We start from the raw sequence: 24215 nt of genomic DNA, 5'->3' as shown, positions 1-24215 counted from the left end.
CTAAGAAATGGTAAAGAAAAAACATTTTTTAACCTTACTTTGAAGATACACATTAAAAGCCTACCTGTAGATTTGGGTAAGTTTTTAAGAAAATCCTTTCTGTCTTCTTCATGCAAGATATGGTAGACACTTGTGTTAACCAGGTCCTCTTGCTTGTACTGCAGGTACTGGGTGACATTTTCTGACACAAATACAATGTTTCCTTCACGATTCACCACAAAGAGGAAACCATCCAATGCCTAAAGTGGGATATGTCAATATTGGCTATTATGGACTGAACTGTGTCCTCTCCCCATCACCAAAATTTGTATGTTAAAGCCCTAACCCTCAATGGCTATATTTGGAGACAGGGCCTTTCAGGAGGAAAAGGTTAAATGAGATCATAAGGGCTCTAATTCAATAGGACTGGTGTTCCTGTAAGAAAAGAGACACCAGAAATGCACAAGCACAGAGAAAATGCCACAGGAAGATGCAAGAAGGCAGGCATCTACAAACCAAGGAGAGAGGTCTCAGGAGAAACCAAGCCAGCCAACACCTTGATCTTGGACTTTCAGCCTATTGTTTAAGTCACCCAGTCTGTGGTATTTTGTTATGGCAGCCTTAGCAGACTAAGACACCAGCCTTAGTACTATACTAAATAAAATATGAAACAAACTGTTGATTTAATAACTGCTAGCCACCATTTCTATTAACATTAGCACCATCAATACAGGCTTGTATGAAAAATAAAGACAATTTGGGGGGGGGGACATACACAGTCAATGTGAATTACTGTCTAATCAAATTTTTGAAAAATGATTTCTTCAAAGGCGCTTTTAACAATATGAAGATTGGGGGGTGGAGGTCCCCGCAGGTATAGCTCAGTGGCAAAGCACAAGCTTAGTAGCATGCACAAGGTCCTGGGTTCAATACCCAGTACCTACCTCCATTAAATAAATAGATAAACAAACCTAATTACCCTCCTCCAAATTAAAAAAAAAACCCAAAACAGTAAGAAAATCACCCTCAGTGCTTCCCATTTCTCCATCTGATATCAAGTCAAGCTATAGGAACTACACTACTCCTTAATGAGAATTAACAAAGAAGAACGGAACTGATCAAATAAAAAGCAGTTGGAAGAAACTAACTGGGGGAAAAAAGTTGACAAGTGCACTTTAATAAAGGGCTTCAGGCTCTGACTGAAAGAGAAACATGCTGTAAGTGCTATAGGTTAATCAGATTTCAGACAACTACTTACAAAAAACATACATTTTAAGTCTAAAAAATTCCTCCAAAATACAAAATTGTAGTGTGCCATATGACCAAGCACACAAAAACACACAAATAAGTCAGAGCTAAAATATGCCCAAATAGTAAATTTGTGAAATTATGGGTTACCTTTCCTCTCTTGCTTCTTTATACTTTTTGTTTGCTTTCTCAGTTTGCAACTATATTTGGGGGGGGGGGGGGGGGAGCTCCACAGGACCTCCTGAGTTATGTATATTGTAAATATAAGAGCATTTTACCATCATATTCAGAATACTGAGTTCTGTCTCATGAAAAGAAACATTTTTTTTTGCTTGCGTATCCTAGCAAAATTTTCATTTATTTATTTTTTTTTAATCAACACAGCTTACTGGATAGCTAGAAACCTTATACTTGCCTGAAGTAAAAGTGGTCCTAAGGAGTCTTTATCAATAACTCCTTGTCCTGTGGAAGATACATCAGCTTTCTGAACATCATCATCATTGGAAATAGCTTTTCCTGAAAAGACATAAGGCAGTACTACAAATAGCATATATGTCAGTTACAGATTAAATCCTCCTTCAAATTGTCACCAGAACAGACTCTAAGAGACATGCACACACATAACATTTCCTGATAAGAAAATGATGCTACCATTTTTAAAGGTTAAAATTACACTTTAGAGCTACCCAAGAGGGCAGAAGATACCCTAAATTTTCTTTCCCTACTAAATATACTATTCCATTGCCTCCTGAAAGGGAAGTAACGTGTGACAAGGTGAACAATTCTGGCCTCCTTCCAATTCTGCTGTTTCCCAAAGAACAGAGCTGGTCAACCCATCCGTCCATTCCCACAGAGGCTAACCCTCAAGGAGTAGGAGTTCCCACCTAAGCAACAAGGTAGCACAAGGCAAATGTGAACAATGAACACAGTTAACAAGTTTCTTCTAAAAGACGTGTTTTTCTTACTTTGTATTACCTTGCTCTTTTATTTGACGTATCTGTCTTACTGTTTCCTTTAAAATTGCACATTTATCCGGTTTGACATTGAAATTGTCGATATCACTAAGATTAGCAGATATCAGTTCAGCCAATTCTTCAATATATTTACTCTCCTGTTCCCGTCTCCACTTTTCACCACTGCAGGTAAGACTAGGAATAGGAGGAAAGAGGCCATAAACATATCTATCACAAAAGAGCTGTGAGCAAAATCAGTCCCTACACCATTACATTCATATACAAACAACTAAATTCAGCCTACAGAGACTACCAAAACTTTATCATAGAGAACTAGTACAATAGAGCTGAAATTCATGGAAACCGAAATTCAGGTCCACCTGTGTTAGCCTGGTGGTCTTAGGCATTAGTCTCACTTCATAATCTGGAAAATGGGGATAAAAAGTCTTTACCCCAAAGAGACACTAAAATTAACAAATAATAAAAACAGCAATAGCTATTTATTAATGATACAGTTTTACAAATTGTAGACTTTTTTATTTTGCAACTGCCACATAGAAATTCAAGTGATATTAACCGTGGCAAATACTGAAAAGTGAAAAGGCTAAGGAGTATCACTGCATAAAATGCAGTATTTTATTTCTATTTTTTTTCTGAACATCTAATTTCATTCAGGAAAAGAAGGACGAAACCTCACAAAAATGCCGAAATACTAACTTATAACATGTTCATAAAGGATACTAAAATTCTTACTTGTAATAATCTTGACTATATATTCCTAAGTCCTATCTCCTCCACTGAGAAATGCATCTTACAGTATCACAGTTAGTATAATATTCCCATTTCTATCTGACTCAGCCACAAAGCTCCCATCATAAGGACGTCCCCATCACATCATTGCACTGCTCTACTTACTACCAAGCAAAATCACATTATTTAAACAAAGACAAAAACAAAAAGAAAACCCAACAAGAGACTGTAGCTAACAGACAACTGAAATGCTATATTCCAACCAAAAAAATTAAGGCAGAGGGAGGCGACCTTGGCGAAGCATCAGGAAATAAACTGCCTACCCTTGTCCTGGAGTATCACATGGCAACTTGCGTTTTCGTGAATCAGGGGCCAGTGGATCCAAAGAGTTCTCTCCTAATCCACTCATTGTGAAAATACGTCAGCAACTAAGAAAGAATAATGAGATAAAAACATTATAAAATACCCATCACTATATAAAGGTGCTGAATGCTTGAATGGCTACCATTTGTAATTCAGAATGGCTTTCCCTAAGTGGTTAGATAATTCTCAATATTCTTTATCATAAATGACTAGTCTGAAGACCCCAAGAGTTCATATTCCAGTTTAATTATGCAGAATGTCCAGCCCCAGGACAAATGTTTTCAAGTACTAGTAAAAATGCATATACCGAACACCTCACAAAGAATAAAGCATCTTGCTCATATTTAAAAACAAGAAAAAGAGACCATCAACTCTCCAACTGATAAAATCCTACATTTTATTTTTACACAAATAAGAGCCTTTCTTGTCACTTTGTAAGCCTTCAAATGATAAAAGTCTAAATTATTTTCAGGCTATTTTCAAGGTGCCACATTTTTTTTCCTTTAGACCATTTCATTAAACCAGTGTGGGTTTTTTTTCTGTTACTTCAAATAAACCTAGATTGTGTAAATAACATGTGAACTCCAATACATTCTGCTTATAAAGTAGATACATACAATAATAAAACTCCAACGGGGAGGATTCTGACAAGATCTAAACAGCAACAATTATTTTAATATTAACTGATGGAAATATAACATACCTTGGCTAAAGTCACACTGATAAAGAAAAGAAATGGAGGATATTTCTTATCGAAAAAAAGAGCAGATTTTAACACTCACTGGCTCATAATTTTAAGACATCTACTAAGCTTTCACTTAAGAATTTTATTTGTCCTAAACTCTTGTTTAGGAAGATACTCATTGTTATAAAGAATTCCAAGTCAATCAAGAAGTTCAAACATTCCAAACTACTTTCTCTAGCTAAAATGATCTTGCATTCCATCTAGAGTCTAGCCACATTACCGAAGGAAATAAATTTCCACTAGGTGGCACAATACTGCCAGGAAGAGAGACACATTAATAGAAATGCAAAATTTCACACAGAATGCTGATTAAAGTTGAAATATGTAAGCTTTAAAAAATCAAAAATCACATGATCAGGAGTTCTAGATTACAGTGTCATCTTTACAGATGTTCTAAGCATGAATTAAATACCAGCAAAATTCTTTCTACCAATAATTTTGGTAGTAAAATGTAAACGCTTTGAAAAGCTGATATGCTTTGAGAACTTGGTGTAGTTTTTTCCTCACAACATAAGTTAAAATAAAGGAGTGAAAAGAACTTAAAGTAACTTTCAGCAATAGTGGCTCAATATTACGATTTTAAAGCATATTCAGATCTCACAATGCCACAATACCGTATCTTCTATGACACTATCATTTTTGAAGACAAAGTCTTTAAGTATTCCAGATTAAAGGAAGCTAAAGAGAAGTGACAATTTAATGCAGTATTTGATCCTATACTGACTGGATCCTGTACTAGAGGAGGAAAATGCTATGAAAGATATTATTGGATCGAATAACAAAATTTAGAATATGAACAACAGAGAAAAGTATTTTATCAGTGTAAAAATGACTGATTTAAAAGACTATCCTCATCCTTAGTATTTAAGACAAAAGGGCTTATGATGTATACAAACAACCCTCTGATGGTTCTTGGAGGGGAATTACATACATTATAAGAGAGTGAATGAGAAAGAAATTGAAGAGGGAGAGGGAAGAAGAGAAGAGAAGACCAGCAAAATGTTGACATTGGTTAAATCTTGGCTGGTGAGAAATTTTAAAATTCCTTGTACTATTCTTTTTCTTGCAACTTTGCTTTAAGTTTAAAATTATTTTGAAATAAAGTTCGTAAGTCTGTTCAGTTTTTATTTCTAATTTTCATATTTAAAACAGTGATTCCTTTAAGTACAGAAATGGAATAACTAGCTATATCTCAAAACAATTTTTTAAAATACCCTCCCCCCACCAAGACTATTGGTTTTACATTTGTTTCATTCTAAGGTTACTTTTAAGTTAAGTGGCAAACTATCTAATGAGTAACAGCATTTCATTTTTAAAAGAATTTATCCACATTCTAGGTATTCCTAACTTTAATGTTAAACATAAGCTGAATCCTCAAAACTGAGTAGCAAACTCTTCAGTGAGTAACAGCACTTCTTTAATTTGAGACATAATTTATTCTGTATTCTCAGTATTATTTCCTTACTTTGTTATTACAAATATGCTGAATCTCCAGTACAATTTAAGACACCTAGCATATAACAGGTGGTCAATAAACATGTACTGAATAAGTACTGAGTAAATGGAACATTAAACTTATCAAGTCTTATTTTAGATTTTCCTTCATCTACGTTAAAGTTGGAAGCTTACTTTAAACTTTTTATATTTTTATTTCTATGGTTGATATAGGATGTCACCAATATGAATTTGAGTCATAAATTTTATCAGTAGAAAAATCAAAATCATGACGATCTCTTAGTATGAAAGATATATTCACAATTATCAGTCTAAACCAGAAATGCATACATGTCATTTATGTTAAGCCCATGTTCACGTGCATATAAGAGATACCTAAACACGTCTACCTATGTCCAAATACACATGTAGCTCCTTCCCTTGATCTAGCAGAACAAGCTATAATGTGCAAATGACTGACTGTGCAGTCTACATGCTACCGAATTTACTTCTTTATAGAGTCCAATGATCTCCAGCAACAGAGGTAATTATCCAGAAATGTACTAATGCAAGATTCTAATTTAAAACTATGGTGATGGTGTTTATCCAAACATGAAGGCGTAACTATTTAAGATACAAAACAGTTGTATTTTTCAGGACAAGTTTGACATAGTTTTCTAGTTCTTACTTACATAATGACAAATCCTAGTACCACATTAACAACGCCTAAAAGATCACATGATGTCCAAGTGTGAATTTCAAAATACAACAACAAAAATCAAAGTAGAGCAAATACATCCCCTAAATTTCATTTGGCTAAAGAAAATGTTCAATGTGAGAAATAAAAAACAGAAGTATTTCCACTCGCATAAAAATAAGTTTCAGCATATACAGTAATTCCTGAGCACAAATGACTACGACAAACTCTTTACATACAGTTTCTTATTTGGTATTAATCTTAATTATCAACATAAAAAATTATAAATAGCATCTGTTTTACTTGCTTGGGATGTTGTCTGCTTCTCAGTGGCAGAACCAGACTCAAACTATATTATTCTGGGGGGTTCTAAGATTAAATGCTGGGGCCAAGAGCCTTTGACTATCCCACCAGTAATTTAGTTTATTCGTCAGGCAAACAAGCAAGGTATGATTAAATATGCTAATTAGGGAGTGTTTCTTGGTGTCTCCTGAGAATCCCAGTAACTTCAGGAAATTTTCATACAACTGTGGATTTGAATTGATTCACTGAGAACTGTTGGAAGCATTATGTAAAAGCAGAGATCGATCAAGCTAATTGGGGGGAAAAAACTGTCCTTGGGAAACATTTATAAGACATCTATACCTAAAGGCACTACCCAAAATTCAAGTTCCAAATTTATGCTCTTACTCAAGACAATTTAGTATATTGTCATCACCAGTTAGGCTTAATCCTACAAGATCAGAACCAGTACCACAGAGGAAAGAAATGAAACAAAATAGAACCTGTGTGTGTTGGGGGTGGGGTGGGGACACGGGGAAAAGTCCATGAACATGGAATCATTACGGAAGTTTCCTCACCAACTGGATGACTCTTCCAGTATCTCCTACCTTTATGTTTTAATTCAACCCTGGTATAGAGGATAAGAGCTGAAAAGAGACATGGTGTAGGGGAAAGAAAGGCAAAGTTCCAAATAAAAATTAACTTGCAATATCCTTTTGTTTTGTTGTTGATAACCTGTTATGTTTAGTACAATAAAATATAAAACACCTAATGCAACCCATTTTTGTTAATTTCACTTCCTTTCAGTCCAAACACTTGCAAGCCCCGACCAAATCCAGGAAATAGAGATAACTGATGCCACACATTGCTAAAACTCTCAGACAAGCAGAAGAGGAAAATATACAATTTTAACAACATAATTTGGTAAGTGTTAAAATGAAAGCACAGCTGATAGGAAACCTATCAACCTGCAGTTTTTTTTAAAACAGAGAAACAGCATATTAATTGGTGTCTACAATAAACTCTCTTGATGCAGGCATACGCCAGAAAACAGCATAAATCTCAGATCCTGGTCATTCTTTTCTGTACTTTTAGTTAATAATGCCTGCAAATTTGGAAAGGGGCTAGCAGAGAGCAATATAGTAAAACATCCTATTTTTAATATATAAATTGAGCTGAAAAGCACCCAAATGTAAATTAACAGCTATTTTATCCACAAGGTTTCATTCTTTCTTCTCCATTTGTATGTCTTGCCTTTTCATTCTCAATCAACAGGCTGACCCAAAGCCCCTTTACATTTATGCTCCAGTTTAAGCCTGATGAAGCTAAATTCAAACACAAACTCCCCAGAGGTTCTAATACCAGAACTGGGCATAACAATTAGCCAAGGCAGGTGTTAGCTGCAACTGGAAGCTTGTTGCCAACGGACTTCTCAACCTCTGCATGAGCAAGAGAGTTGAAGTTCACAAATATACACTGTGCAGAGGGAGTTAAGTAAGCCAATCACATCTAAATCAAATTACCCTCTCCTGACAGCATACTAACTAGCTGGGTAATTCTTTCGTTATTTCAAAGGTTCACTGACTCCTGCAATTTAATGCAATGAAGCTCTCTCATTCACAGTAAAAAACCTAAACCTGAGCTTCATAAACCTGATTTTGGCTTCATTCCTGAACAACATACTATCCAGCTGTACTTCTTCACCACCACGTCCAACACCCAAGTGGCCTATGCTAAAAGAGATTTTGACAAAAGATCATCATGGAAGTATTTCCTATTTATATCTAACCTGAGTCATTAATTTCTTTTTAGATCTCCCCTTTATCCCTCTTTTACCTAGAATACTCTTACTCATCCTTCAAGATCAAACTCAACCGTCACCTCTGGTGAAGCCATTCCCAACTCTCCCTTCTTTATCCTAATGCATTTTTCATATTTTTATTACATTTCACACACTACACTCTTGTCTTGTTCACTTTTCTGTCTCCACTTTTATACACTGTAAGCTCTAAACTATTGTAAGAATTTGGAAGACGGTACTTTATTACAAACTCCTTCCTCTCTTTTTTAACTACTACTTGCCCCTTGTTCCTTTTTCCAACCCCAGTTCTCCTTTTCCTTCCCATCCCATTAGCTGTACTTTGACCAACTCTACACAGTATTCCTAGAGATGGTCAGGGTGGAGGGACACCTAAATATCTTGTAGAACAGTTTGGCTTCTTTCTGACATGTCCTTTTTCATGTGGATATTCCCAATCCAAAAAATATGGTGGCTTCACAATGTCTATCAAAATAAAGCTCAAAGTGAATTCTTGAGCTGATTTACTAATGATACAATAAAAAGACAACAGAGCTTTGCTGGAATCACACTTGAGAACTGAATCCCAATTTCACTAAAAGGTAAACTTCTGTCACCTGTAAAAAGTTTATCGCCTGTAAAAACTGGAGATAATCACATCTCACACATTCTTATATTTACTGAGAGAATGAGAAGACAATACAAAGCAAGCAACGAGCGCAGGAACGGTGGAGCTGAGGTACACAATACCAAGAACAAAGATGTATGTTCAGCAACACCAATTTTGCTCTCATTTGAAAAACAAATAGTTACAAATATCCCATATGGCAACAAATTAAAAAGATTCAGTCAAATAAATTAGCCAGAACTATTCAGGCTATCCTCAATTCACAGACTGCTGATTGGGAATTCAAAACATTTTCCCACTGAAACAGTATGGTGAGTGGCAGTTAGTAGTTAACAAAGCCATGAAAATAGAGTAAAACTATTGTCATAGATATCTGTGCCCTCAAGATAAACAAGTTTAATCAGAGAACAAGTAAGCACCTTTTAGAAGATTCTGAAGAGGTTACCCAAGTACCTTCAGATAGTACTAGGTAAAGCATACAGTGCTGGGTTTTTTTAATCTTTTTATTTCTGCATTTGTGGTTTAATTTTTCTTCAACAGACATAAATATTTCCACATCAAAAGTATTACTTTCCTAAGGTTGTCCACCTAATGAAAATATAAGCAGTAAACAAAAGAAAGAGAGGAAGAAGAAAGTATTCAGCCCCCTGAGGTAAGAGTGATAAAACTGTGGATTAAGATAAGCAGTGGGGAATTAGAGTGGGTGCAGGAAAAGAAATAAAATCTGATATAAATTTAATTAACAACCAATAAAGATATAAAGGAGAGATAATCACAGCATGTGCTCCATTCTCTCCTCATCTATTCTATCTGCCTCAGAGAAGAAAGATTCTAGAAGAAATGTTGAAACTTAAAAGAACTAATGCCATTAGCCACCTGGTAACCAAATGGCTGAGAGCAGCAAAGCTGGTACAGGAAGTTGGGACTAACCAAGCAATGAATTATACAAGGAATGGCAACCATGAGTCAACTGCAGATATTCCTAAAATGGAGCATCTGCACAAGTAACACGTGTGCTTGAAGTAACACGACACATCGCCCTACAGTACTCAAGTTAGCTCTGTCTACCGAAATCAATATAAAGAAGCTACAGAGTTTCCCCGCAACACTAACATCTCAAAAATTAACAATTTGGAAATATAAAGCTGCTGAAGCACTTTGAATTAATTTTTCAAAGAAAAGATACTGAAGGTGAAGAGAGAATAAGATATAACCCCACATCTATGGTCAATTAATTTTTGACAAGGGAGGCAAGAATATACAATGGAGAAAAGACAGTCTCTTCAGTAAGTGGTGCTGGGAAAGCTGCACAGCCGCATGTAAATCAGTGAAGTTAAAACACTCCCTCACATCGTACACAAAAATAAACTCAAAATGGCTTACAGACTTAAACATAAGACAAGACACAATAAACCTCCTAAAAGAAAACATAGACAAAATATTTTCTGACATAAATCTTAGCAATGTTCTCCTAGGGCAGTCTACCAAGGCAAAAGAAATAAAAGCAAATATAAATAAATGGAACCTAATCAAACTTTTGCACAAGAAGGGAAACCATAAACAAAATGAAACAAAACAAAACAAAACAAAACAAAACACAACCTACGGACTGGGAGAAAATATCTGCAAATGATGCAACTGACAAGGGCTTAATTCCCAGAATGTACAAACAGCTCATACAACTCAGTAACCAAAAGACCAAAAAAAAAAAATTTTTTTTTAAATGGGCAGAAGACCTAAATAGACATTTTTCCAAAAACATACAGATGGCCAACATGAAAAGATGCTCAACATGGCTAATTATCATAGAAATGCAAATCAAAACTACAATGAGGTATCACCTCACACCAGTCAGAATGGCCATCACTGAAAAGTTCATAAACAATAAATGCTGAAGAGGGTGTGGAGAAAAGGAAACCCTCTTACACTGTTGGTGGGAATGTAGTTTGATGCACCATTACGGAAAACGGTATGGAGATTTCTCAAAAACCTAAAAACAGACTTACCGTATAATCCAGCAATCCCATTCTTGGGCTCCACAGCACTTATCTATAGAAAACTCTAATTCAAAAAGATGCACCCCAATATTCATAGCAGCACTATTTACAATAGCCAAGACATGGAAGCAACCTAAATGGCCACTGACAGATGACTGGATAAAGAAGATATGGTATGTATATACAACAGACAGCCATAAAGAAGGATGAAATAAGACCATTTGCAGCAACATGGATGGACCTAGAGACTAACAAACTAAGATAATCAGAGAAAGACAAATATCATATGATATCATTGACATGTGGAATCTTAAAAATGACACAAATGAACTTACTTACAAAACAGAAACAGACTCACAGACATAGAAAACAAACTTTACCAAAGGGGAAGGGGGAATTAATTTAAGAATTTGGGATTAGGAGACACAAACTACTATATGTAAAAAACAAATAAACAATAAGGTCCTACTGTATGTATAGCACAGGGAACTACATTCAATATCTTGTAATAACCTATAATAAAAAGTGAAAATATATATATATGTATAACTGAATCATTATGCTGTACAACAGAAACTAACACACTGTAAATCAACTTCATTTTAATTAAAAAAAATGAGTAAGATATATCAAGGGAAAAATACATCTTAGCTAGATTTCCTTCTCTAAAAGCAAGCCAAGAGGTCGGAGCAGATGGTCTCTAACTCTAGCAACACGACATGGCGAATCTGACTCATCAGACTTCCTGAGTGGGTCATCATCTAGACTGCAGGTTAGTCTGTGCACAGTCTTGCTGTTTCCATTGTCTTTTTTCTTTTCCTGACCTCACAGCTTGTTACTCTTCAGTGATTATAAAATCCCCCTCCTACCCTAAGTAACTTTAAATTCAAAGAAATCCTTTTTTAAAAATGTTTTCATATCCCTAGAAGTTATATGTCTAACAACAGAAGTCATCTCCTCAAATAAACCTTCAAAAGTCATTATCAATTTTAGGATGACAATAATACAAATAATGAATGAGAGCATATATATCAAAGTCCAAAAAGAAAATTTAAGAATGCACTCCTAACATAATTTACCTGTTAAGACAGTGGTGCAGCACTGGTAGAATGTTCAAAACTGAACTTCAACTGCCTCCCCTGTCCCCTCCAAAATATACAGCTATCACACTATATGGATCTAAAAATCTGTGCGTCTAGGTTGTGATTATTTAAGGGAAGAAATTTGCAACAAGCAAGTACATAAACTACCGAGGAACAAGATGAAAAGATCATCAAACAATCTAAAATAAAACAGCATGATTTCTGTCCAATAGTCAGTTTCATGATCATGACTTTAAAGAGCTTCTCTGTGTGCACCACAAAACCTACCTGTACATACGGAGTAAATGAAGCTACAGGAACCTCATTATTGTTAGAGAACATTTGAGGCAAAAATTTAATTATGAACTCCTATAAAACCATTCATACAACTAAACTGGTTAAATCCAAAACCCACTTCAGCAAGTATCTTAAAGGTAGTGTCACTAAATAAAGGGATGTAACGTACAACATGACTGTAGTTAAAAATGCTGTATGGTATATAGGACAGGTTTTTTTTTTCCCCAATGTAAATCGTCAGAGTTCTCATCATAAGGAAGAATTTTTTTTAATTGTATCTATATGAGATGATGGATGTTAGCTGAATCTATTGCGATAATCATTTTAACAATATATGTAAACCAAACATTATGCTGTACTCCTTAAACTTACTCAGAGATGTATGTCAATTATTTTTCAATAAAACTAGGAGGAAAAAGGGTTTTTTTTCCCCCTAAAGTGGTCACTCTTCAACAGCCTGGGTATTGTCCACACAAAGGAGATTGCATTCCCTTTGCCTATGTGCTTAGGATGAACTGTTTATCAAAACAGACAAGGTTGGGGGGGTCTTGCCTTCAACAAGCTGATGACATAATGTCAGGGATCAACCAATTAGTATGTATAGAATCACACTGTATTTTGTGCTATGAAAGGTCTCCACTGAAAATTAATGGCTCATCTGTAATTTTAAAGCAGGAACAACTGAGTACCAGACACAGCACACCATGTCAGATAGCTGTTCAAGGTCCTAACCTCCTCCAGCCAATCTGGTTCACATTACTAAGAGAGACAGATTCAGGTTAACAACAACTATGTGTCTTTAGAACTGGCCAAACTTCACTAGTTAGCTCCGACCATCTTGGTGTTTAAGTGGGACAGAACAGAAACAGCTGTAGCAGGAACTAGATGTGCTACAAGGCAGCAAACAGATACAGCAAGGTAAAAAGTTTAAGCCAAACGCTTCTGGAATTCCAACCACACTCACTAGATCAGAAGTTCTCAATCTTTTTTAATGTTAGGGCTCCTTTATATCTTAAAAATTGGAAACCCTAAAAAGCTTTGGTTATGTGAGTTATACCTGTCAATATTTACTATATTAGAAATTAAAACTTAGAAACATTTAAAAATAAGTCTACTATGTGTTAACAATTTTATGAAAACTAACTTTTGAAACAAAACAATTCCATGAGAGGTGAGAGATGGCACTGTTTCATATTTTTACAAAACTTATGTCTGACTTAACAGAGAGACAGCTAGATCCTCTTATCTAGGACTCCATCTAACCTATTCCAATATGGTACACTGACCGACATATATGAAGAAAATCCAGCCTCAAAGATACCCATACTTGTAAAAAGGACCATTTCAACAGCCTTTCACAATTAATTATAAATAATTTTCCTTGGTATTATGCTAAAACTCAACAAGTGTCACTTTAAGTGTTTATCTGGAAATATTTTCAAACTTAACAAAAAGTTACAAAAAACATAACAAAAGAGTACAAGGCAAACCCTGCAAATACCCTTTACTCAGATTTGCTTATTTTATTAGTTTCCTGTGTCTACTGTAATAAACTACCGTGAACTGGGTGGCTTAATACAACAGACATTTATTCTCTTGAAGTTCTGGAGGCTCAATGTTCAAAATAGAGGTGCTGACAGGGCCATACTCATTCTGAAGGCTCTAGGGGAGAATCTGTTCCACATTCTCTTAGTTTCTGGTATTGCTAGTAATCCCTGGCATTCAGAGACAAGTCGTACTTTCTTAAAGGTTAGTTGCAAAGTGAAATCTGAAACCCTATCAATGAACTTTCATACTGTTACATTAAAATACACTAACCTAACTTACATTCTGAAAAAAATGTCATCCATGCATAATTTTTTACTCATGCATGATTTTGTAACATCAAACATTTGGATAATACTGGCTCACTGATTAAGCAGATTTTCAAATACTGATACATCATGCAATAACAAGAACTTCCCATTAATATCACCACCCATCTTACCCATACAGACTTAAAGTGCTGAGGAATTGTCACACTCACAGTGACAGATTCAAATTTAACATTATAATTTTTACTTAACTCAAAAATTACCACTATCAACACATACTCTCAGATGCTTTCCTTGAAGTGATAGGTTCACCCTGTTCAATTTCAAGAAACTGTCAAATACCCAAGTTTCAATAACCACAGTCTGTTAGTCATTCTTTCAAGTAAAAATGGCATTCCAAGAAAAAAGTGGCCTGTTCAGTACACAAGCCAATCACACAAGTGCTTTTCCCCAAGACAACCAGCATACTTTGGTAGGAAGAAGCGCTTTCTGCATATTACACTGTCACTAGATAGAATTTTAAAATTACAGTGCTCAAGGGTCAAGATTTAATGAAATGAGCAAATTTTGCTCCTTCATCAAAGACAATCCTAAGTGAGAAATGAGTGGGCTTCTGTGTTTTGTTTCGTTTGTTCCTTTAAGTATGAGTGCACGGCAGTGAAAAATGTAATGACTAATAGCACAGTCTGGTAGTACCACTGCCTTGATTCATGCTAAGATACCAGCAGTTTTATGTATCACTGCTTTTGCACTATCAGTGCAAACAACAGGATGAAAATGGAAATTATTATTAAAGCAATTTTAACTCTGTGGACTCCGTAAAAGGTTCTCAGGGACACCCAAGGGTTCATGAAACACTCTTTGAGAACCACTGTGCTAGATTAAGGTTGGGATTGAGGGTTTAAAATTGGTATGGCTTCTCCAAGATCCTCTACATGTTCACTTAATACTTCATTATCTACTACATGCAGGCCTACATAAAAGCCACGTTGTGAGACCAAAAGAACAAAGGACTTCTTAATAAATGAGTAAGCAGTGGATTATTGCTTTCAACCAACCACACTCTCCCCCTTGCTATAAATGAGAAATAAAATATGCATTTTTTTAATTTTGAAAGACACAGTCATGCTCAAACATAACAAATATGTCTATGGACAAAGACTCAAAGCAAACATACAGCAATGAATTGATGACTCTATGAACCTACTAAACTCCAGGACCAGCAAAGGCAGTCAGGTAATCAAATTATGCATGAGATAACAGAATTAAAAGCAAGGCTCACACATAGAAACCAAACAAAAGATTCCTGAAAGAGAGGTTTTAAAAAAAAAGCTTTATCAATAACTACCTAGTTAGCTGATTATATCAAACTGTTAACTGTAGTTGTAGAAGAAGGGGGAAAAAGGGTAATACAGATAGGTCTCAACTTACAGAGGTTCAGACTTATGATTCATTTTTCAACTTTACCATAGTACAAAAGCAGTAAGCATTCAGTCAAAACTTTGCTTTGAATTTTGAATTCTGATCTTGTCCCAGGTAGCGTATGACACACAGCACAATACTCTCTCACAATGCTGGGCAGTGGCAGCGAGCCACAGCTCACAGTCAGCCACGCCATCCCAAGGGTAAACAACCAATACATTTGCAACCATTCTGTACCCCAACAACCATCCTGTCCTTTACTTGCAGGACAGTATTCAATGAGTTACATGACAAATTCAACATTTTATTATAAAATAGGCTTTGTGTTAGATGATTTTGCCCAACTGTAGGTTAATTTAAGTGTTGTGAGCATGTTTAAGGTAGACTAGGCCAGGCTATGACATTCAGTAAGTGCATTAAATGCATTTCCAATTTACAGTGGGCTCACTGGTACATAACTCTCATCGTTATACAAAGGAATATCAGTACACATAAAGCCTGGGTCATGCAGAGCTCTGATACTGCAATAATACTTCAGAACAGAATCCTCAACATAGACTGAAGGTATGGTGGAAATGGTTCGTAAAGGCAACAAAAACAGATTAAGGAGTGCCAGTGGCAGGGAGATGGGGACAAATGAAGGGCACCAAAAATAAATTTCCCACTCAAGATGCAAAAACTGTAAACTAACATTTCCAAGTGGATTTAAAAACTGAACTAAGAAAGATGGCCGAGAAATCCATCAATACCAAAAGATGAATACCACCCAATAAAATATCTTGAAATAAGTTTTTTAAATGTTTATAATCCTTAATGAGATAAAGACTCAACAGTGTCAAAAAATACACAAAAAGAAACAATGTTATAGAAAGAATAAATTATAAACTTTCATAAATTATGAAGTATAAAAACATATGGTACTGTCCATTATCTGAGCACCAAATATCTGAACTCTGAATAGATCTGGTAGCATGGGATACTTCAACCCGTATCTGAAACAAAACTCAACAGGATTAATTCCTAGACTGGACACAACACACACACACCTGGAAAATAACTGATGACTCCAACTAGAATGCAGCACAGTGAAGTAAAAAGGGGGAAACACAGACTTCAGAGCTGATCTAAGATCCAGCATGGTATTTACCAAATATGAATCTCTGAAGCTCAATCTACTCTTCTCTAAAATGGACATACCATCACCTTTACAAGGTGCTAAAAGAATTAAAAAACACACACCAAAAAAAAAAAAAAAGCTCAGTGGTGGGCAAACGGTAGACTTAAAAATGACTCCCTCAAGAAACTTACCATTTACAGACAGAATCAAAGTTACTTAAAAAACAGAATTTTGCCTCTAATTGTAAAGTAATTATGTCTACAACCCAAGTAATTTCAGGAAACAAAGTATTTGTGTGTTTTCCAACTCCAATATCAGCTCATTACACTTGAGCAACTCTAAACCTTGGTACCTAAGAGATGTCTTTCAGGAAGTGCCAAATTCTCAAAGATACTGAGCTCTACAAATGCAATTTTGGCAGTACTCTTAAACTGTTCTTTCGTAAACATTTCAAGTATTTTCCTTAAACTTCTCTGATATTGTACATTTCTCAGTTAAAGGATTTGTAGGAACTATCTTTTATTAGAAAGGACACTTGGATCACAAGTGATTAAGGACAATTTCTTCTTTGAAAAAAATCACATTAAAATTCATAATTAGTTGCTCTGCAATTTTTTAAAATATAAGGACACTGGCAATTTAACCAGCCTAAATTTAAAATTCCCTTTACCATTCATCATTCTTAATAAAATGGCTTCATTTTCAACTGCCAAAAGGAAAATGGGAAAGAATGGAACTCAGGCCTCATATTTCAAATGGAATTGGGAGTTACTTAAGTAATGAAACATCCATAGTTTACATGGTACCTTCACACCGCAAAATAGGCTTATCAAAAGCCCACGTAAAAACTTTCATGTACACAAAAATTAAATTTCAACTTACTTTCCAGAGCCTAGGAATCAAAGGCTTTATACTAGTGAATCATGTCTGGAAATGAAAAGACAGTAAGATTACAGCTGTGCATAGCCAATTTATCTTCTGAAGTCAAAGCTCATGTCTCCTGTTACCTTGCGGCAGCAAGTCAATGTGATCTGCATATCAATATATAGAAGGGTTGCAGTACCTTAAACCTATACCAACCATAAAAGGTGTTTATTTTAATTAACAAGTTTGCCAACATATTATGAACTTAGTGGTTTTATTCTAGAATTCTTTTAAAATTATTATCAATCTCATTTAGAAGAAAATTTTAAAAGGCTAAGAACCAAGACTACAAATTATTCAATTCCAATTCTATTCACAGTCACCTTCCAGTAAAATAACATAACTTGCTCTATAAAAATCTTTCAAACAGAAGAGCAATATACTAGCAGCTGATTTAGAAAAATAATTTCTATAATTCAGTTTTCCACATTAGGGCCAAATTTCATAGTAGGGGAATGAAAGAAATGCCAAATCACACATTATGTAACAAAAATGCTACCTGGAATACATTAGGTACATTTATACTTATAATGATTTTTAAACTGTAAAAGATAAAATTCTATGGAAGTGAATTAAATAACCTACACTTCTGATCTTTAGATGCTTGTGTACTTACATAGTATAAGCTTAATATAAGAATCTCATTAAAGTTTGATACATGATGGAAAATACATTTAAATCGTAGGAACATATGTTGAGCATGTGTGCACATGCAAAGCTTTCAAAGTTACCTTAAAATGTGAAAATGAGTAAGGCTCCTGTTATCCTTGATAAATGTCAGCTGTCATGCACTCGTGTCCAATACATACTTTTTTTCACAAAGCAGACTCCCAGAAAAGGCAATTTTGAATCCACCAGCTGCATGCAATAGTTACACTTACAAAACTCTATTCAAGGTCAGAAGTTTAGAGGTTTTCAATATCAATGTCAAAATAATGCAGGCTTTATATGTTAAATATTACACAGATTCCAAAACATAATCTTATTAAAACAGTTTTTGAAAACAAAGACAGAATCATAAGAAAGTAATTACTCTAAGGTTTTGGCACAAGAGAGATAGGGTCATTTATAACGGTGATATAAACTGGATTATTTGTATAGCAGTTCACTTTTTTAGATCGTTGAGCTGATATTAAGGCCAATTATATTTCTTAACTAAGTTACAATAATTAAGTACTACAAGAGCTGTATTCCATCAACTAACCTGATTTTTTATGTCTGTATTTTCCAAGTCCAATAAAACTGTCCTTCTTATGAACTCTATGAAAATTACTACAACCGTATTTTTACCAAGAGCAGAAAATGATTAGATTAGTAAGTTTAGTTTCCTGTTCATGCCAAAGGCAAATATTACAACCTTAACAGTTTTCTCTACATATTCTGAAAGCTTCTTCCTATAGCAAACCAGCTTAACCATCAGTTTTCTACTTTAACAGAACACAACTAACAACAGAATTTTCTTTTTAAAAGCAGAAGTATGTGACCTATGCTAAAAAAATTTTTACCGTCGTTTAACAGTAAACTGCTGTTTCAACATTATATTCAAAATATTTAAGCTTTTAAAATTATAAATGCCTTCATATTCTCGTATATATCACACAACCAGTGACCTCCACATTTTAATATAGTATCACTAGTTATCAGCCTTCCTTGCATAGAAGGAGGCTCTTAGAATTTTAAAATCAAAAAAGAAAATAAAAAAGGAGTGAAGGAATAACTGTGGTCAGATTATCTCAAGTAAAATAACTCAGGCTTTTCCACTTAGAACCATAGCACTTCATTAGCACAAAATAGGAGATCCATCAAAATTACAGGTTTCTCAGTAATTTTTTTAGTTGTTCTTATAACCTTGAGTGCAAAAATTGATTGCTGGGTATACTGCTACAAAATATCCATAAGTAACTCACAAACATTTAATGGTCAAAAAAAAAAGTACAGATAGGTCTGGGTATGATTTTGAATTAATTGTTTTAAAAGAATAAAGTCTTTTTGATAAAAACTTTCTTGACACATGAAAAAGGTATGGTGCTGGAATTAACATTAACACTATAACTACAGGTTGACTACTAAAACAAAGGCTGAATAAGGTTTTAGAAAAATTGAGCTGAGTTTAACACGCTATTTTTGAAAGTCAGGAATGTTGGAGATAGCACACTTTCTGAGGTCAGTGCCATGAAAAAAGTAGCCACATTTTCCAGTAAAATTCTGTTATGGCTTCACAGAGCTCTTAATATTCCTCAATACATCAGCTATATTCTTTAACAGCTTTATCAAGATATAATTCTCATATCATACAGTTAAAGCATACAATTCAATGGTTCTTCCTATATTGAGTTGTACAACTGACACCACAATTTTAGAACATTTTCATTATCATAAAAAGAAACCCAATACCCCTTAGCTGTCAATCACCTAATCTTCTCATTCCCTTCAACCTCACACAACCTCTCTCCCACCCACACCATAGGCCACCACTAATTTACTTTCGGTCTCCATGGATTTACCTGTTCTTGACAGTTCATGCAAGTGGAAATACACAGAATCTAGTTCTTTGTGACTGGCTTCTTCCACTTAGCCTAACCCTTTCAAATTCATCCATGGTGTAATATGTATCAGTACTTCTTTTTATTTCTGAACAGTATTTCATTATATAGATATCATATTTTATTTATCCATCAGTTAATGGACATCTAGGTTGTTTCCGGTTTTGGGCTAATATGAATACTGGTACTATGAATATTCAGAACAAGTTTTTATGTGGCCACCTATATTCTTAAATGAGAAATCACGAGCACTAATGAAAACAGATTTTGATGATATGTGCAAAGAAGCCTCCAAAGATTGCTAGTAAACAGGAAAGAGGCCAGGTTCTTTTTTAAAAAATTTTAATTGGAACCAATTGTGCAATTTTAACTATGATTAATATGCTAAGGGCTCAAATGGAACAAGAAAACAACATGCAAGAACAGATGGGTAATGTAAGCAGAGAGATGAAAAATGTAAGAAAGAAGCAAACGGCAATATTAGAAATGAAAATCACTAACAGAAATGAAGAATGCCCTTGATGGACAGAGCTGAGGGGAAAAGAAAAATAAGTGAGTTGAATAAAAAACAGAATACCCAAGAATGGCAGAACAAATACAAAATAATATACACTTAACGGGATCACCATTTATATAAAATACAAGAAAAAGCAAATTATAGTGACTTAAAGCAGACCAGTGGCTGAAGCTACCAGCAGAGGGGACAGATCACAGGGGCACAAATGAACTTGAGGAGGTGGTAGAACTGTTTTCTCTAATAACTGTGATAATGGTTACATTTGTCAAAACTCAAACTGTACACTTAAGGACGGTGAATTTTATTATATGTAAATTATACTTTAATAAAGTTGTTATAAATTAAGTACTTAAAGTTATGTAAGGAGAATCACAGTACATATTGCTAAATCCTGTGATTAAACAGTAAGTGACTGGTATGAGATAAATTAGCTAATAAAATACAGGGCTGATTCAATAAGATTTACTTTTTCTAAAGAAGCTCCACATGAAAAGTAAATTTATTGCATCAGCAGTTAAAAATCAAGTTTATGTTTAAAAACTTTAGAACAGTAACAATTCTCCATGCAACAAGAGACATATATGAAAATGTTCACTGAAATACCATTCATACATCAAAAACCACAGGAAACTCTTATGTTCAATCCCAAATTTTAAAAAAATATTCTAATCAAATCATACAAAATGCAAAATAGTAGTAGAAATAAATTATATAAAACATGCTTGACTATTACAATCAATCAAAAGTTTAAAAAAAAAAAAGCAGGTACATTACACACTATCTTTCTAAAGCTTAAAAACTTCTTTCTAAAGCTAAAAAACAAGAAAAACTTAACACTGTTCAGGAATACACACATGTGGCTTTTAAAAAGCAAGTGAACTATTTTAGTGCGATTAAAGATGGAGATCTTCATGGAGAAACACAGAGGGAGCAGATACACCTAACAACTTTCCCATTCTTTCCAGTTCTTAAGTGTAAGTAGTAGGATCAAACTAAGTAAGAGAACAAAGTACACTTCATAACTCACATACAGTATATACTCCTGCTTGCATAAAATATTGCATAATTTTTAATGTTCAGTTAAAAATCTCTATGGACAAATAATCTAACATTTCAACCAGACACTGTGTTGAGTGTATTCCATTTATTTATCTCACTTAATACCCATTACAGTCCTCTGATATGCAGAACAGATGAAAGTGCAGCTCAACTTTATCCCTCTCTTAATAACATATGGGGAGGTAAAATAAGTCACCCACGGTCATATATCTAGTAAGAGAAGGAACTAGAAATTAAATCCAAGTCTTTCTGATGTCAGAGCTTAAGCTCTTAACCATTTCCACTCCAGAAAAAGAAAAAAAAATTAAAAATTAATTTAAAAAAAAAACCTTTAAAGCTTATAAAATCAAATATTCTATTCCTTTTTTCATGGAATCTCTTGAGTGTAACTGTACATTTACAGCTGTTCTAACAACTGCTTTCATTAGAAATGGCCCAGCTGAAGTTCCCAGTAAGAAGTTACTGTTTTCCAGCCACATTCACTAGAATTTCCTACCAGTCTTTACAAAAATAAAACAGTTAAGAATTATGGCCCTTACTTAATAGGCTGGTTATCACCAAGTACTATAGATTCTCAACCCACTCCCGTAACACCTTTTAAAAAAACTAGTTTTAAGTATCTTCACCTTACCAATATTTTCATCTCCTAATCTAACCATCATGCATTTATAGTGAGTAGGGGGAAAGCAGTTAGTAGGGTAACTAAAAGGCTCTGTTCTGAAGAACCAAATCTATTAATCATAGAAACTTAAAGCTGAAAAGAACCTGAGATCGTGTATAAAAGCAGCAAATTGATGAGGAAACTGATGCCAAGACTACTATTACTCTTAGCTTCTATGCTAGAAAACTCTGAACTTAAAAGTATATCAAAAAACTGCCCATTTGAAGAATGGAAGGAAAAAAAGACTTAAGAAAAATGTACAGAGCCTTAAGAACACATGAAAAATAGCAAATAGTCTAGCAAACATGTAACTGGAGTCCCACACTGAGACTGAAGCAAAAACAAAACTTGAAATAAGTAATGGCCAAAACTTCCCCAGACTTAATGAAAACACCAGTTTACACACTGAAGACGATCAGAGAATCCCAAGAAAAGTAAATACAAAGGAAATGAGACCTAAGTATGTCATAGTCAAACTGTTTATATCAAACCAAACAAAGAGAAAATCTTAAAAGTAGCCATAGGAAAAAAAGACCATCCAGAGGAACAAGGTTAAGTTACCTTTTCAGAAATAATCACAATACAATGGAACAACATCTTCAAAGTGCTGAAATAAAAAATTATCGACCCACAATTTTATATACAGTGAATCCTTCAAAAATTAATGTGAGATAAAAATCACATAAATAAAAGTTGTGGCAATCTCAAAGATTTCAAGAAGTAAAAGGCTATCTATCCGTCAGCCCAAGGGGAAAGGACAGCAGATGAAAACTCCTATCTACAAGGATGAATGAAAGGCTTATCAGAAATGTCTTACTGCCAAATAGGTGGCTCTCCTTCCCTCCGGCCTTGAAGTCTAAGATTCTCATGGAAAAGACTATACTAAGTACCTTTAAATCTTGCTATTTTATGAAGTAAACTCTGGATGACAGACTACTGAGTTAAGGTAACAAACAATTTTACAACGGCACTAGAGGACTAAGTCAAAATTTCTAGGTCTCTTTATACATGTAAGCAGATGACGTCTTTAAAGAAGACTGCAGAAAAAGATTAATAAGCAAAACAGATTTACTGAATGAGCTAATAAACAAATGTAACTGTAGTTATCTGTTTTCGATTATTATTGTTTAATATTATGTTTTCCAGTAGGTTAGAGGAAGACTTGTCTCTTTTTCTTCTATCTCTAGCCCTCAATTTAATAAATTACTAAAAACAAAGATATTCCAGGCTCTTGGAATGGAAGAATTAATATTGTTAAAATGGCCACTCTACCCAAAGCAATATACAGATTTAATGTGATCCCTATCAAATTACCCAGGACATTTCTCACAGAACTAGAACAAAGAATCCTAAAATTTATATGGAATCACAAGAGACCCAGAATTGCCAAAGCAATACTAAAGGAAAAGAACAAAGCTGGAGAAATAACCCTCCCAGACTTCAGACAATACTACAGAGCTACAGTAATCAAAACAGTGTGGTCTTGGCCAAAAACAGACATCTGGATCAATGGAACAGAATAGAGAGCCCAGAAATAAACCCAATGACTTACAGTCAATTAATCTTTGACAAAGGAGGCAAGAATATACAATGGAGAAAAGACAGTCTCTTCAGCAACAGTGCTGGGAAAACTGGACAGCAGCATGTAAATCAATAAAGTTAGAACACTCCTCACACTATACACAGAAATAAACTCGAAATGGCTTAAAGACTTAAACGTAAGACAAGACACAATAAACCTCCTAGAAGAAAACATAGGCAAAACATTTTCTGACATAAATCTTAGCAATGTTCTCCTAGGGCAGTCTACCCAGGCAACAGAAATAAAAGCAAAAATAAATAAATGGGACCTAATTTAACTTACAAGCTTTTGCAAAGCAAAGGAAATCATAAGTAAAACAAAGA

General features: G+C 34.6%; 1 protein-coding gene across 7 annotated transcripts in view; it reads right to left on the bottom strand.

Annotated features, from left to right (window-relative positions):
* The window catches only part of NCOA3 (nuclear receptor coactivator 3), a 105735-nt gene that overhangs the window by 22176 nt on the left and 59344 nt on the right, over positions 1 to 24215 (bottom strand). For 6 of the 7 annotated variants that reach the window (XM_032461315.1, XM_032461320.1, XM_032461317.1 and 3 more), the window contains 4 exons: positions 3254 to 3358; positions 2203 to 2375; positions 1643 to 1743; positions 65 to 239 (listed from right to left, as the gene is read on the bottom strand). In XM_032461315.1, the coding sequence (XP_032317206.1) occupies positions 65 to 239; positions 1643 to 1743; positions 2203 to 2375; positions 3254 to 3339 (535 nt within the window). In that variant the 5' untranslated portion in view covers positions 3340 to 3358. Of the gene's footprint in view, positions 1 to 64; positions 240 to 1642; positions 1744 to 2202; positions 2376 to 3253; positions 3359 to 9753; positions 9764 to 24215 lie in introns of those variants that run through there. The other variant, XM_032461318.1, reaches the window with a different exon arrangement.

This window comes from Camelus ferus, chromosome 19, assembly GCF_009834535.1.
Source record: "Camelus ferus isolate YT-003-E chromosome 19, BCGSAC_Cfer_1.0, whole genome shotgun sequence".
Lineage (NCBI taxonomy): Eukaryota > Metazoa > Chordata > Mammalia > Artiodactyla > Camelidae > Camelus > Camelus ferus.
The sequence above is the reverse complement of the archived record's forward strand: the minus strand, read 5'-3'. Positions and strand labels throughout refer to the sequence as shown.